This window comes from Falco peregrinus, chromosome 1 (assembly GCF_023634155.1).
Source record: "Falco peregrinus isolate bFalPer1 chromosome 1, bFalPer1.pri, whole genome shotgun sequence".
Classification (NCBI taxonomy): Eukaryota; Metazoa; Chordata; class Aves; order Falconiformes; family Falconidae; genus Falco; species Falco peregrinus.
Genome location: NC_073721.1, coordinates 75,197,769 through 75,215,157, shown reverse-complemented (window position 1 = coordinate 75,215,157; position 17,389 = coordinate 75,197,769). Strand labels below are relative to the sequence as shown.

Here is a 17,389-nt window from a genome sequence, read left to right as displayed (position 1 = left end):
GTGTTTGGGCATTCTTTAAAAGTAGCAAGAAAGCTAACAAGTAAAGCCGATAAGAATTGCCTGGAAATGGTTTCTTACTAGTGCTATGGATACCACTGGTAGGACTGGAAGCAATTCTAAACTATCTACAGCTTCCAACACTTCCAAACAGTACATCAAATAGGCTGTGGAGTTTACTAGGTATTTTTCCAGAACCTGATGCACGGGGTGACAGGACAGTAACTCAACATGAGAAGCAGTTTTAATAAAGGACTCTAATATTCACTGCTCTTAATGTTCAATGAAAAAGCTTAACAATCTGCTACAAGAAAAGCTCTTGAATAGCAAGATAGGCATCTGAAATAATTTTAGAAATGTAATGCCAGTACTTTGCCTAATTGACTTTTAAATGCATCACTAAAACTAGGCCTTAGATTTCTCTCATCAGTCTTTATCTTTTCAGCATTGTCTTACTGTCTTACTGCCTTTCATTTTAACTTCTAGCAAGTATAAACTTGAGCAAAGAAAGGGAACTTTGGTAACTGTTGATGTCACTGAGAATTAAAAGAATAGTATATATCACCTCCTGCAGCCACTACTCCTTTTGTGAGCTCCAGCTGGAACAGCAGATCTGTCTTGGCAGAAGGCCCAGATCTAACAAGGGGAAAGGAATTAATATATTTTGTACACACAGGTAGCTCTTACAGTGGGTTTACTTTTGCCCTTCCATTCCCCACCTCCCCTTATTTTCATTTGATACCTTCATCTCTCTAATCCCACCTTGAAAACACAAGAGTTTCACTGATGATACATCATCACAATTTTACAGCTGAGAAAGCATTGTACACAACAAGAACAGCCCTGGTGTAATTTACTTCTAAGAAATTGTCTACAGGAAGCCCAACAACACTAATGCAATGAGGGGAAAAAGTAATTTAAAACACTCAACAGCCCTCTCAAACCCATATGATTTCACATTTACAGTTTACATTGCCCTGGTCCAAATAACCAGTGGGAAATTCCTTGCATTCAGTTGATTTCTATTAAGCACATTTTGTCTTGTGTACAAAAATAACAGATATACCTACAGACAAATGGAACACACAGATAAATTTTGAAGTATTTACCTAACTTTTAATCAAGAAATCAGTCAGATGTACCTAGTGTAAAGCAGCATCTAAAAAAAAAAAAAAAAAAAAAAGCAGTTTCCAAGTATTAATGAGCCAGCCCTGACTGCATGGAGACTGAAGGAAGGTGACACCGGCGATCCCCTCCCCACTTCATGAGGCCCTTTTTCAACGCCAAAGCCCAAGAGCACCAGCAACCCCCAATCCCCTTTCTCCTTCTGCTAAAACACCACTACAGCATCAGAAAGCAAGCAGTTGACACTGATGTGACCATAAATTCAATGCATTTCCTAACAAAACTGAATTGCCAAGTCTTTCCCTAGAACCTCACTCTTCCCATTTTGTCTCATCACCTTATTCACGTGGTTCTTGTGAGACAGTTTCAAGAAAAGAAATACCCATGCAGTACACAATGCTCTGAAACACTCCATTTAGATACCAAGACTCATTTCAAGTTCTACCATGCAAACATGAAGAGCAAACTATACCAGAATACTAAAACCGAATCATCTGGCATAGCAATTTCAGTTCACTTCAACTTATGAATGCCTGAAAACATAACACACGTATTAAGAACAGATAAGCCACTGAAAACTAAACTGCCACTTAAAGCAAAATGAAGTCCTACCGAACAACTGCATGGTAAAGTTTTCTACCAAAGATTCAAGAAACATACTATATTTCAGCTCAAACTTCCTGATGAGGAAACAGATGCATATGGAATTTAACCAAGTATAGCAAGTAGAAAAGTCAAAGAGAGGATGTCAACAAGTTTCTTGAACATTTTCAAAGGGACATTTCCATTTCCAATCTCTCAGAAAGGAGAAACTGTAGCTGACACTTTTGCAGTTTTCAAGTAGTTCTGAACCATCATCTGCCTTATCACAAAAACTTCCCCAAACCATTTCAAACCACAGATCTGTTCTACCATTAAAAAGCAAAACAAGTGAGCAGTTAAGTTCAGTGGATTTTAAATAAATCTACTCCCACTCTCTCTCATTAAATGATCTCAACTGTAAATTTGCTTTAGATGCTTTAAGAGGTGGCTATTAACTACACTGAGAATAAGTTATTTTGTGTATCAAAATGACAGCACCAGTGCTATTTATTTAGTGAAACTGGATTTGTCAGTGTTGGCAAAATGTAGGGCCTTAATGGAATTCTTTTTATTTCTGTTTTAAATGACTTGTGTACTTATGCAACTTTAGCTTATTCTGACATACTTCACAGAAAGGATCTAAAAAAACCCAACCCAAAACCAAAAGCGCAAACCCATTCTGAACAGTTCGGTATTTCACATTATCTAAGTAGTCTATCAAAAACCATTACAACACCCCCCCCCATTGCACACATCAGTTATATCACTTGGGGGAGGGAGCATTTAAAAAGAAGTTCAGATTTACATCTCTTAAAAACACCTACAGAATTAGGAAGATTTGCTTGTGAAGTACCCTTCTTTGCATAGCTGTACAAAGGAGCAAGCATCAACTTCCAGGCTTTCAGAGCTACAGACAGATAATTTCATCCAATCCCAAATAGTATCGGTAATACTGAATGCAACTTACTTCCTGTGGATCCTGGACCCTTACTTGGCAGCAGCCTCAACCACCACACTAAGCAACTGCTGCTGCAAGGTTACATATTAAAATGAATAAACCACACAAAAAACATTTTCCTTCTTGAAGGAAAAGGTATATAATGGAGCTCAAGAGAATGAAGATGAATGAACAGAAGTTTTAAGATTAGGAAAAAACAAACCTTAAAAAAAATAATGAATGAACAGAAGTTTTATCATTAGGAAAAAACAAACCTTAAAAAAAAAATAGTAATATATAATCCTCCCTACTTCTGTTGTCACATATTAGAGCATTTCTGATCATGCTCCCTATGCAAGTTAAAGGCACACCAATACTACCTGGCTATTTAAACCTTGAGAAGTATTGGTCTGTGATTTACTGGAATAATTCACAAAGAAAGAGTTAGACCAAGAGAACTTCTCACTTTTTTTACCAGCTTTGTTATTGCCGAAGGACATATCCCAAAGTCAAACAGAAGCAATTCCTGACAAAATTACTTGCTGAGCTATAATAAGAACTCATTGTGGAGGAAAGCAAAAATACTTCTTTGGAGAATACCATTTTTCAGTGTAAATAAAGACAACAGAAGTTGCATCCTACTGAAAACACAATACAAACTGGTTTTCTTGGTTAATGATAAAAGCTTGAGCAGCATTTTTCAATTTAACTGTTAACACTGCATTTCTCAGCAATCAGATAAACTATTTTATTATATAGACAAAAAAGGGAATAATTATCTCAGCCAAGGAATACCAAAACTGCAAAAAAAAATCTTCTCTCACCAAATACACACTAGATCATAGATACTAATGCTGTAAGCAGGAAATTACAATTATGCCTTCTCCACTGTAAAACTCCTAACTATAAGTTAGACAAGACACAAAAAATGCAGAAAGCAGATCTTTTCTACTGTAGGATACTATAATTTCTGCACACTCTGACTATAATTGCCTTGGAAACAAATTGTGAAGCAACCCCAGAAAAGCTGGTCAAAATCACTCTTGCCCTTGAGAGGTGACACTTGTTCCTTCCTTTGACATGTGAAAGTTAATTAGGATACCTCTTGCATTCTCTACTGAAATGATCTTTTCCTGAAGCACAAGGCAGAGATTTGGATCACCATGCCTTATTTTGGGATGATACATTGATCAAAGTTCATTGTTTGCATGCTGCAGCTGGAAGGAGCATGAGGACTTAAAGCTTACTTAAAGCTTTTACTTCATCCACTGAGCTTCAGTTGTGGGGATCAAGCTTATGGAGCACAGATTTGCCAAAAGAGAGAAAAGCTAATCCCATAGCTCCCAGTAGCTGCTCAGGCCCAAGAAGTCAGCTGAAGTAACAGATTTGGTAAATTTATTTCCAGTTATTCCACAAGTCTAATCCGTACATTTTGATTTTGTTCAGAAAAGAAGCTATACCTACAATTGTTGTTCTACTTCAGGAAGATTTGTTCACAAATGTCAAAGAAGTTGAATTTTCTGCAGTGGATAAGTCACTCAACATTGATTTTCAATATTTCTGTGATGTCTTCTCCTTTCACTGTTGAAAGAAGGATGAACTCATAGCCTGTGGGAAGCATTCTGTCTTTCTACAGCAAAGAAAACACACGTTTTTATTTGGGTTATGTTTTCCTTGTCCCAAAGTGGTAAAAACCTGGCTTCTTGCTAGCATTGCTCAAGGGTAAAACCCTGGTATTAAGACCTGTAAGGGTGCTTAGCAGGCCAGTCAAAATGTCTCAAAGGGACACTAACCAGTGTCATTTTCTGGAGAAGCTTTTCAGTACAAGCTGTACGAGAATGCTAAAACAGAGAACTGCTCAGAAAAATCCTTCCTAAAATGCTAAAGAGAAAACAAAACCTGCAAGGATGGGTCTCTCTAAAAGCCAACACACTTCAAACCACAGAAAGACATGACACCTTCAGCAGTAAAAAAAATAATAACATCTACAAGTAACAAAATATCTAATGCAAGAAAGCTACAGTTTTAAAAAGGTACAGCACAGATGGAAAGAGAGAGGGGAACCTGAAAAGCTCCAACTAATTAGACAACTAAGCTTATCAGTTTTCCCCTAGTTAACCACAGCTTACTTCAGAAGGATAATAAAAGGCCACCACAGGAAATTACACTATACTGAACTACAGCGGTTTAAATTCATGTCGTCTTCTGGAATAGCTTCCTTGAATAGACCTGTTCTTCATCCAGAATTTAAGTAACAGATGAAGAAGAGCTCATGTTTTCTATCTTGCTTCAGGGGAATGAACGTAGACATATTTTCCCTTTGCAGGCAGCTGTAACAGAAATGAAAGGTAGTGAATTCCTGCACTGTCAACCTAGGGAGCTGAAAGAAAAACAAAACTGGTTTTGTATCAGTGTGAAATATACAATGTGCTTCCACAAGCATCTCCTCTAAACTGTGCAGAGCACTTTAAGTATATGGCATAAGGTATGTAGCATGGGATAAGGCAGCACACTACTTCTTCTGAAACCATTTCCAGAAAGTCCTCTTCACCCCCCAAACAACCTGAAAACAGTGAAGTGCCTAACCCCCTAACAAGATTCCCTCAGTCTGTCTGTAGCCAACAGGCTTCGGTGGAGGTATGGTCATGGACTCAATTTTCAGTGCCCCGGGCAAATGCTTAACTGATTTCTGCAAATCCTCCATTACCTAACCAGGGTTGTTAACATGCACGGTTCTTTTCTATCACCATAGTAACAAAGCACGTACATTTTAAGGTGCATATGGGGGCTCTTCTAGAGGATGTGTCAAGTTGAATACAGCTAAGACAATGTAAGATATTTTAAGCTAGACACGTTCAGTACAAATACAGAAAGCATAAAAGTACTGTGCTAGTGATCATCACAGGACTGTTTGAGCAGTGGTTACACATCCCTTAAAAAGTTTTCTAGAGGCTGAAAGAAGTACAAGACAAAGAAGTATTCACTCAGGGCATTTACGGACCTTAATGCATAAACCCAGCTGTGTAATAATAGTCTGATTTTAGACACTCTCTTGAACTTCTTGAGGAACCAGAGCAGAATATAGTAAAAAATTAAGAACAATACACTTTACCTCCCAGTTGCCAAAAAAAAAAAAAGGTAAAAAAAAATCCATCTAACTAGAAAAGCATATTTACTGATTAAAAAATGACAAGCAACTGGCATTTTCATTTCAATGAGAGTTGCAAGTACTTAGATGCCTGAAGCATGACACTTCCTGTAGAACACGCAAGCGACATCACAAAAAAGCCAGGCTTAATGGTAATCCATGCATTAGTTGCCTCCACAGCAAATATGCCCATGCATGCCAACAGCCTAACTGGCATCTGTGACTAGCATGGTAGATGCACATATCCTATAGTGGCATGACAACAGATGTAGTGATCACCTTAAAAAGAACCAAACCAAAAGCAAGTTCAATGTAACAAATGTGTTATTCCCTCAAACAATTTCTCTTAGTACGCTAGAGAGTGCTTCCAAACTGGGGGAAAAAACCCAACACCAAACCCCCAACTTTCAGATATGGATTAGGTAAATCACTCTAGGAGAAAAAGTATAAGGAACAGCACACTACAGGTCTGGATTGAATTACAGCAACATTACCAACATCTGAAATACTCCCAGAGTTGAAATCTGAAGATTAAAGACTAAAACCAGACTAAAATGCAGAAACAAACAAAATTCCCTAAGAAACTTGTTAAAACATTGCTTTACTTGTCAATGTTAGTATTTATAGAATTTTAACACTTATTAAAATGCAGTCCTCAATTACACAGCACCACCTGTGCATGATCAGAAGTTGCAGTCCTCCTCTCCGGCACAGGATGAACAGCAAATGAGGCAAGGGGCTGAAAAAAAGAAAATGGGCATCTCCTAGTATTGAAGGTTTGAGAGCAGAACCCAGGCAATCTGAATATATTCCTGGCTCTGTCTCATTATCAAAATCATCAAAATTCATACCCTCTGGCCACATTGATTATATTTGCACAAACAATCTCAGTTCTTAAGTTTGGAAATTCTCAAACATTTAATTTTACAACTTTGCATTCCCTTGGCACACTCATTACGTACCATTGGTACCAGCAATCGTAATTTCTTCTACAGTTTGGTTGGGTTTTTTTTCCCCCCTAAAATCTTGCAAAATTAAAGTAAGAGAAAGCAACCACAACATTTTTTTGCAGAATATTGACAGCCCAGATCAGTAGCATTAGAACTACAAGTGGAACTTGAGATTATTGCCTCCTGAAGTGTGCAAACATACCTATCTATCCCAAGTCTACCCTACTAGGAAACTTCCAGTCTGTTCTTGGTCCTAAAGGGAGCAAAGACCAGTGATTAGCAACAGTAACTAGTGCTTAAAAACATACAGGTTTAGAACAGCCACTTACATAGATTTAAAAAACAAACATACAAACAGGATTTCCCACTTTAAATCCTGAATTAGCTTCTTCACATCTTTCAAAAACTTGTTCCTTTCTAAGGCTCAAAGTATACTGGCCTCAATCACAGGCTTCAAATTAAGGCATGCTGTACTGGGATCCAAGAGTAAGCATACCACGCACAGAAATACCTAAGGCACAGAGTATTTTATCACATCACAGGCTGAACAGTTCCTAGGAAGCTAAATAAAAATTCCTAAATCAGAACAGGCTCTGCACTCCCATCTTTCACTACCCTTAATCCTTTCAAAAGGTTAGAGAAAGCACTTCTGCCCACATGGTTTATACCACTCCACCAAAACAGCTCTGCACAATTTCCGAAAGAAAAAAACCCAAGCAGGCATCCTCACTGAGAGTTGTATCTTACCATTTCTGGGTTTATTTAAGCAAGGCAGGCAGTCTCAGAAACAGTTTTTAATAAACCTGACAGTAGCTTTCAGTAATTATTTGTTTTATTAATAAAATTCTTTATGTTTCTTGTTGCTATGCTTGTTTATTCACAGCATTTAACATTACTGAAACCAAAATAAATGTTTCATTTTTGCTTTGACAGATTTCAGTTAGTGTTGCAACTCATCGTTACAAGTCAAAGAAAAAGGGTAATTGTCAACAGTTGTCAGATCATCTTGGGGGAGATCTATTTATTCAATACTATTTTTCTGGAGAAAAAAGGACAACTCTTCTGTTGTTATGATGCCTGCTCTCGCAAACCATTCAAGTCAAACATCAGCTCACAGAATTTCTTCAGGGGTTCTGAACAGGTGTTTGACTTGCTGTAGCAGAAGTACGGATTACAAGACTTCTTCACCTAACTAAAACATCACAAACAGCAGTAGTCAAAATTTTCAAACACAAGAATGAATACACGGGGGGTGGGAGAGGCGAGAGATCATTACCACCTCACTGTTAAGATGGTTTAGATGTTTCAGCAGTACACATTTGGTGAATTCTTGTGTAAGGCACACATGAAAAATATTTTCTTCTGAATGGAAGTTTGGTATCAGGCAGCAATGCAGAATGCAGCACAGTCACTGCTCAAGTTTCTATGGCCTATTTTCCCAGTTTCAATTGAAGTATTTACTGTCATGTGACAGTGAGTTCTTAAAAGGAAAAAATGCTTGTGATCTCCTTGCATATACAGATGCATTTATCGTCATTATATTGAGACTTTTTTATTATTATAATTTATTTTCCACACCTCATTTGGAGCACTGGGAATTAGGGCCTGCAACTGTGTGTAGTTAGCCAGTTATTATTTAATCAGAGCCACATTTATAAATAATTTTAGTATTCAAAGCACTTAAATGCACATTTGCTGTCCCTTAGCACAGCTAAAGATTTGTTGGTCTTTTTTTTGTAAAAAAAATCTTTTCTTGATATACATAGGAGAAAAACAGTAACTATAAAGCACTGAATATAAATGAATGAATGTATTTTAACAAACTGATATCACAGATATCAGCGTTAACATTATGTAAAACCTAAGCTTGAAAAGATATGAAAACACATGCACTTAAAATATCTGCTTACTTCCTACCAGTGCTGTTCAATACCACCGTCTTAGAGACCGATTCCTATTACAGATATTTTTCAAGTGAGAGAGATACCATGTTTGCTCTAGTACCATATACCATAAAGTATGTTAATTATATAAAAAATGATACCACCTCACATATAAGAAAACCACAGGGAGTAGTGCCAGCCAACAGATTTTACTAGATTATAGCCTAAGGACTAGTGACAAAACAATTTTTTTTCTCTTACACAGTACAGGAAAAGCAAGCACAACAAAAGTATGTATTTTATTGTCTTAAGCCTAAAAACTTATGTTAATACAGCATACCAAAAGAGCATCCAGTTCCCTTCCCCCCTCAAAAAACAATCATCACTGAAGATTATTTCTGCTGAATATCACGACTGGTTAGAAAACACACCTAACAAAGTATTACAAAGTATAAAAAATGTTGCAAATATGTTTCCATCTTATTCAATTTTAATTTGGAATATTTGTACCACATTAGTCGCCAACAATAAATAAAACACTCCATGACTAGAAGTGCTTTCAAAAGGAGGAAGGAGCATTTTCAAGAGAGAGAAAGGAGGAACAAATTTCCTATTTTCAGAGACCATTTAATTTTTGTTTACAACCAATTTCAGCCATTCAGTAACTGTGCAAACTATGCTAGTTAAAATTTGCTCACTTAATTGTTGTTGCACATTAGAACAGAGCAAAGATAGCTCGTTTTTAATATATCCATAAAGAAATTGGGATCCTCAACAACATGGCAACTCCCAGATTGTCTTGCAAGTTCCTTTAAGGAAACTGCAACACATTCCAACTGAGAGAGAAGAGAGAGAAAGCAGACATTTAAACATTAAAACATCACCATTTAAGACAACATACCTTGTATGCCATACCATAGTTACTTTTTTTGAGTTAGAGAAGTAAAAAACCAAAAAAGACAAAATACTTCATTTGTTTCCTTTATAAACTTGTGTCAATATTCTGAAAAGTATTTTTTGTTTCTGGTGTTTGTCATATTCCATCAGGTCATCACCAATGCATATGATGTCTCCAGATACACACATAAGTGGGTAAATAACAAACAAAAATACCAGTGTTTAGCCTAAAAACCACCAGGAATGCCCTTGGCTTTAATCCTGTGACTTCTGATCCTGTCAAGACAAGTCTCCACTTTTGAAAAATACGCTGACATCCTGATGGTCACTTTAACACTTCAAGAACATTAAACTTTAAATGAACAAACAAGGGAAACATTCTTTAATTTTTAATTCAAATACTAGCGCTGGCTCCAGTTATGCTGAAACATCCAGAAAACTTTTTTTTTTTTCAGTCCCACAGTAATCAAGGAATGTTGCTAAGGTAAACCTGTTTTTAAAAAATAAATAAAAAAATAAACAACACCCTCCCCCCGCCCTGACTCCCAGATTATGTAACACGCAAAATTACATTTAACCTTCAAAACAGTGTCATGTAACATAAAGCCAAAGAGACAGCAAGAAGCAGTTCCTAAGACTGGAAAAGCCTCCCCAGGACTCTGTAAAGAACCATTCCCCCAAAAGGAAATATATCAAATTTGCAATGATTTCATATAATCAACTGCTTTAGAAGCATTGCTTTCCTCAAAATAAATGTCTTGCCTCTTTTTACAAATTCCTTACATTAAAAGATGAAGAATTCTAAAGTCTATATATAACTTCAATAGCAGAAAGAAAACTAGCCTGCTAAAAAGTGTTAAAATCTTCCCATGACTAATAAAAGCAAACTAGTTGGATTTACTTTCTGTGATGATTTTTCATGTTCAACTTTCAGGACTTGGGTTTACAAACCCATTCAAGAGTCACAAGGAGTTCTGAAGCACAAATGAAATATAAACAGTATTTTCATAAACATTGAAGGAAGACATGAACATATCAAGTAAGTATCTTATTTTAAAAATTTAGTTCAGCTTTGCTTTTTCAAATCAACACTTGAAGATGTTTATAACGCCATAATCCAAATGTTGCTAAGCACATTGCATTAGTATACACTCCGTATTTCTTTGATTTATAATCTCTTGAATTAAATTATCTAGGAAAAACAGTATAAGATTACCTATATTTATGTAGACAAAAAATTAGCATGTGCAGTCTGAATCTGTAAAAATACAGTATGTGAAAACAACTCTGAATATAATTGAAGAGCACAAGCATTCCTTGAAAAAGAGGCCACCTGCAATACAGAGGAAAGTAAACAAGCCAATAAAGCAGTGCTCCTACTTTTCAACAGCAGTAACTCAGACTCCATCTTAAGCCTGTCATCATTCATCCCTACTGAATGGGGAATATATAATGTAACAATTATTATGTTTTACCTAACACTGAAATGAGTTGCTTTTCTAGACAGCAATAAAATCTTCCACCAAAACAGGAATTTTGTACAGTGCTTGCTGACCTGTCTGCTTTGACATTATTATGTTGTTGCACGAACAGCGAGTTAACCCATGAGTCCACAAATCCTACTAATTCCTTCATTTAGAAACTGATAGTATTTTTGAACACCACACTGTGTTCATGCTGACCACACTGATTGCAAAACACTGGAGGGAAAAAAAAATAATTAGCTGGAGATACAGAAACACTCTCATTTAACTAACACCTAACTGACAAATACAATAATATAATTACAAGAAAAATGTAAAAATCACCAAGAAAGATTCATCCGTGGCAATTACAATTTTACAAGGCTGTCTTCCATATGTTCATGACCGACAAGAAACCTACTAGTCCTTAATGCAGTTTTTAATTAAACCTTCCCACCACCATTGAGAATTTAACATTATTATCTGAGGTCAAACTCTAGACACCACAAATATTTATATCTTATTCCGTAAAATGAAGTTTTATAATCAAATAATTGAGCTCAATTACCAGAATATTCCCGGTAGCCACAACAACACAAAATGCATTGCAAAGTACCCGTATTTGCCCTTATATGCCAAGAGATTTATTAATGAATTCAAGGCCATTGATGTAATCAATTATACTGATAAAATTAAACACAGTAAACTTCTACAAATTTAAATCCATCATATATTAGATCTGCCCTATTTTCACAAATGGTTCATTTGGAGTTTCAATCATATTTCCTGATCATTTAAAGTGACACGCTTGTGCTATGAGCAAAATCAACCAAAGAGGAACGACGACTCTGGCCTCACCAAAAATGCTGTCCAAAAAAGCAAGTGAAACTGAGAAACATTTTTCTTACATTTCTTCTAATATTCTAATAACCAATGTAAAAAAAAAAAAATCTGTTATTTGAGAAAAAGCACTGTTTATAGTGCTTTGTAAGGTTACACACATGTAGCTTTATAACACTGAATTAACTCAAACCGAATACTGTATGTGAGCTTCCCTTCCTCATCTTAAGTAAGGATTTGTAACCTTTCAGGTATTCTCTTAGGTTGCACTAACAACAAAGCCTCCTCCACTCCACAAATGTATAATTAAGGATCACCTTAGTGCGATTTGTTAAGATAATGAAATAGTGTGCTCATGAGCAGTGAACATCACTATTTTTACACTGGCAACCACAAAACAGTTACATCCAACAAATCCATTGCCTGCTTCAGGGATCCTTCATCACTAAGTTTAATTCGATTTTATTTTTTGAAAATTTTCAAAATATTTAAAATCAAACATAATACACCAACCTCTGCACAGCTTATGCCATATTAGACATTTCTCTCTCTTCAGCCACGGCACAGGGTAAGGAGAAATGATAATAGCTAATGTACTGTAAAATTCTCAAAGTAAACAGACAAAAATGAACTGCATTGCTGATTTCTGTCAATTTAATTGTCCTCACTGCTACCTGTATTTTGTATTAGGCAACGTTTTCAGATGTCTCATTAGGTATGCCTGACTTCCTTCTACACTATGTTGATATACTGCAGATATAGACTAAGTTACCCAGAATGGATTAACATACTGTCTTGAAAACACGTTCATAATAATGAATCGGAATTTCAGTATTTTATTTTTGACTCAGTCTTTCTAGAGGGGAAAATATTTCAGCGTTTCCTGAATAAAACTCTTCCCTATTGAAATGTTAGACGGTACAGTGGAGAAGGTACTTCTGAACTAATGCTGCTTTACACGAAAAAGACAAACACAAACCGTAAAGATAACTCCAACACCCCCCACCCCCCAAGCTTCATGGTAACTTCCCATGCTCGCAACCACAAGCCCTCTTTCTGCAGCCCTCTCTGATAAACCTGCCGGCCTGGCTGCCTCTCCCTTCCCATGCAGGTCTGATCTGCGAGGCTGCTGAATGCAGACACTGTACTGCACTGTGAATGGACAGCCAGGTATTTTATGAATGGAGCGGATCACGTGCTCCCAGCACCTCCCCGAGCTGATATTTCCCACATAACTGTGTCAACAAGCAGCGAGCAGCACATATTAATACAGCAGGTCCCAGAGACCGTCCTCTGCCAGCCGCTGGCTGCAGGCTGCTCCTTCGCGCAGGAGCAGCCGCTTTGGGCACTCCGCAGGGCAGGTTTTGCCGCAGGTCAGCGGTGATGACGGCGATATTTTTTTTTCGCCTTTTTTTTTTTTTTTTTTTATGAATGGAGATTGTGGTATGCAAATGAGAGCGATTCACAAAAAAGGAAACATGGCGGCGGCGGCCCCGGCTCCCGGCCCCGCGGGCGCCGCAGCGGCTCCCGGCCGGCGAGGCCCAGCCCGCTCCGCGGCCGGCAGCGCGGGGCCCTGCTCCGCTGCCCTGCGGGGCTCCGCGCCCCGGCGGGGCTCCGCCTGCGCTGCTCCTCGGGGAGCCGAACGCCGTGCTCTGAGAAGCGCACGGGAGGTGCGCAGGCTTTGCTCAGAGGAAGGCAGCGAAATGGGAAATCCGTCTTTCCGGCCGAGGAGAGCCGCCCGCACCCCGGCAGCTCCTCACCCACCTACCGCTACCTACACATACAATGGGCGCACGCTCCCTCCCCAGCGCCATGGCCGCGGCCGTCACCCGCATCATTCATAAAATCAGCCTGAGCAAACACCGACATCGCAAATCGTAACGCTAAAGCTCGGAGGCTGCAGCGATCAACCTTAAACTTCCCGGTAATAGGAAAAGTTTCAAAATACTTCATATTCGTTTTTCAATGCCATAAAGAACTCGTATGTTTTCTGACAAATATTTATCTCCTCCGACCCAAGACGTATTTCAAAGGCAGATTACACGCAGGGGGATACAGCCGCACACACACATTCTCCTTTGGATTTCCTCCAAACCAGTCACATTAAAAATATTAAGAGATCCTTAAACTGTCCCCTTCCTCTTTTAAAAAAATTAAGTCCCAAGTGCTCATTAAAAGGGAGGTGGAAAAAAAAAAAAAGGCTTTAGGGTAGGTTTAAGCTGTATTTACACTGACTGACTCATCCAATTAAAATTCAGGAGCAGTTTCCTGCAGGATGAAGCTCCCACACACTAGTTTCCATGTGAAATATCTACAAGTAATAGGATATTATCAGAGGTGGTACGTGCCGATACCACTTCGGGCATTCAAACCCCATCCTCCCCTTCCAAGACACCATCGTTACCTGCACCGTTTTCTGCCGAGCTTTAAATACACCACGCTTTTCTGGCCGATGGCTCGCAGCCCTTTTAAACCAAGCTCCTTCACAAAGAGGGAGCTTCTGGGCTTCCATGTACGCGAGCAGAAATGCGCAGTACGCGCACGGGGAGGCCAGGACACGTACGTGCGCGGGCAAAGGCCCCCGCGGGGCGCGGAGCCGGGGGGACGCGCCGAGCCCCAGCCCGATCCCGGGGCGCAGGGGAGAGGCACCGCCGCGGCGAGGGGGGACGGCCGCTTACTCGTTGTTAGAAGTCGCCGTCTCTTCGCTCATTTTCTCCTCACCGCGATCCGACAGGGAGACGGAGCAGCACCGACGCAGCCAGGGCGCAGCCAGAACTCACCAGAAACTTCACCATTGTTACCCCCCCGGCCTGCCGCCCCCGGCCAGGGCACGGGCAGTGCTGCGGAGTGAGGGAGAGGGAGGGGAGAGGGGGCGGGGGGGGGGGGGGGGGGGCGGAGAGCGATCTTTATCCTGGAAACACGAAATCCTGTAGTCCGGCGCCGGAGCGTTATTTCCCCTGTCTTTAGAGATGATGATGGTGAAGGTAGTGGTGGAAACAGCAGCAACAACCTCGGATCTTCCGCTCTTGAGCTGCTCCCAGTTAAAGGGGAACAAAGTGCTGGAGACAAGGGAGGGCTCCCCGCCGCAAAAAGCTGCACCGCACCGTCCTCCCGCTGCAGCTCATCTCCCGCTGCAGCCGCCTTCGCTGCTGCCCTTCTCCTCCTCCTCCTGCTGCTGCCGCCGCCGCTCGGCCGCCTCCCCGCCCGCCCGCCTCCCGCGCCCAGCCGGGGCAGGCGGCGGCGGCAGAAATTCCTCCAGACACCGGAGCCGGCACAGGCCGGGGCAGGCGCGGGGGGAGTTGTGTGGGGGAAAGGGGGGCAGAGAGGCTCGGCCGGGCTCTCCCACCTCCTCCAAAGCGACGCCGAACACTGCGGAGGGAGGACGAGCCGGCCCCAAGGAGAAGGCTGGTGACGGGGGGGAGGGAGGCGTTTTAAACCAGCCTGGGGGTGGGAAGGGGGGGGATGGAGGAGAGAGAGGATGCGTCACGGCTGTTTGTGTGAGAAGAGAAGCGGGGAGGGAGGGGAAGAGGAGCTGCCAGGGCGAGAGAGGAGCCCCCGGCCGCAGGACGAGGGGAGAGGAGGGAGAAGGCCCGCGGGGAAGTTGAGCGGCGGCGCTCCCTCCTCGGCAGCAACTCCATTAGCGGCCGCCGCCGCCTCGGCTCCTCACAGCCGCCTCCGCCTCCTCCTCACAGGAAAACTGGGCGGAAGCGTTGACTTCAAGCTCCTTCCGCCGCCACAGCTTGATCCAAAATAACCACGGGGGAAAGGGAGGAGGGAGAAGAAGGAACCGCGAGGGGAAGAAAGTAATCCCCTTGACCCAGCGCCCGCCGCCGGACGGGCCCGCGCCGCCGCCCTCACCGCGGCGCCCGGCGGCTGCCCTGCGCTCGAGTTTCCTGAAAGTAGTTCCCTCCCCTCCGGCGCTGCCTCACGCGCTTCCCGAGGAGCCGCCGCCGCACACGCACGCACGCACGCCACAGCGCCGCGGAGGGATACGCCAGCTGCCCCAGCGCTGCCCTCCTTCCTGCGTGGGGGACGCGGGGCAGGCGCCGTGCGGGGGGCGGCCGCTGCCGCTGCCGCTCCGGGCACCGCCGGTTCCGGCCCCGGCCCCGGGCGGGCGCGCAAGGGCAGCGCGGCCGGGGGCCCCCGCTCGGCGCGGGGCCGCGCAGACCCCTCGGGGCCGCCGCCGTGCAGCCGGGTCGGTCGGCCCGGGGTGTGGCGGGAGCGGGCCGCTGGCGGATGAGGGGGCCCGGCCCGGCAGCGGCCGCGGGGCGCGGGCGGCTGAGCGTCGGCGGGGGCCGTGCCGGGCGCCTCCGCCAGCGGGCCGGGCTTACGCTCTCAACTACTTGTTGTAAGCCGAAGTGAATGGAACCGCTAAGCGTGGGGCAGCCCGCTGGGAGCCGGTGGCGGGGGGTCCCGCCGCTGCCGGCCCGCTGTGGCCGGCCCGGTGCCTCCCGCCCCGCTGTTGGCCGGCGGGAGCGCGGCGGTGGAGCGGGCGGAGGGCGAGCCGGAGGCGCGGCGGTGTGACCCGGGTCTGCGCTGGAGGGGAGCCGGGAGGGGTCCTGGCCCCGGCCCCGCTGCGGACGGGGTGCGCTCCCTTCGGGAAGGGAGCCGTCCTGTCATTAGCTCCTTCGCTTTGTAAATTGAGTGGCTCGAGGTGAGCGATGGCACGGGAGGGCGTGTGAGAGCCCGGCTTGGCCTCTCCCGAGGCACACCGGAGCGGGGGCGGCTGCAGTTGATGCAGGTGAGCGGTGAAACCCAGCCGCAGCAGCAACCAAACCCAAATCCCTTTTCAGGAACTCGGAAGGTAAATGTGTTGCTTGATCTGATGGGAAAGCGGAGCGGTGTTGCAAACCCCGAGGACTAAAAAATCATGAGTCAGACCATCAAGTAAATTAGATCATAATAAAAGATTATATTGCGGTTTTGTCTGTCGGTTGGATTTTGATTTCTTCCTGCCTGCTCTCTGTGTGCATGCTTGACAACTGATACTTCTCATTGTCCGAAATTTATTGAGTAAAATACTGTGGTGCTACTGTAAGAGGCATCATTTCCCCAATGCACGTTCATTATCCCTGGCTCTTCATGTACTTCCTCGCATTTTGCAGCTGCTCTCCAAGATCCTTCTCCGTCAAGTCTAATCCCACTTTGGTTTTTCCTGCAACTGGGATTTCTTCCCAGCACTGGCGGTGCCATAGGAGCAGCGATGAGCTGTTCTCGCTTCCTGTTTGAAAAAGATGGGGCGAGCTCCCTTGGCAATAGAAATGTGTCCGATTCCCACACTACTGTTGGTTGGCTGCTTTTCCCAAGGAAGGAGGAGACTGGAACATGGGAAATCGGGAGAAGAGAGTTTTCACCCATTTTGAGGGAACCTGCAGAGCTTCACACCATCACAGGCCAGACTACAAACTTCCATCATCTGTTGAATGCACAGAAGCAGGGCAGTATTGCATTTAACAAGGGTATTTGTTAAGAAAATTCTTCCTTTTCACCTGAGGTTCAAAGTACACTTTGTCTATGGGTCTTGATGATACACAAAGATTTTTCTTGAAGACTTTTCTTACGTGATA

The 17,389-nt window shown here is 42.7% G+C and overlaps 1 protein-coding gene across 3 annotated transcripts in view; it reads right to left on the bottom strand.

The window, feature by feature from the left end:
- SPRED1 (sprouty related EVH1 domain containing 1) overlaps positions 1-15,644 on the bottom strand; it is a 59,668-nt gene extending 44,024 nt beyond the window's left edge. The window contains exon 1 of one of the 3 annotated variants that reach the window (XM_005234607.4): positions 14,501-15,644. In XM_005234607.4, the coding sequence (XP_005234664.1) occupies positions 14,501-14,532 (32 nt within the window). In that variant the 5' untranslated portion in view covers positions 14,533-15,644. Of the gene's footprint in view, positions 1-4,101; positions 4,272-14,500 lie in introns of those variants that run through there. The other 2 variants (XM_055800182.1, XM_055800186.1) reach the window with 2 other exon arrangements.
- Positions 15,645-17,389: the final 1,745 nt, after the last annotated feature.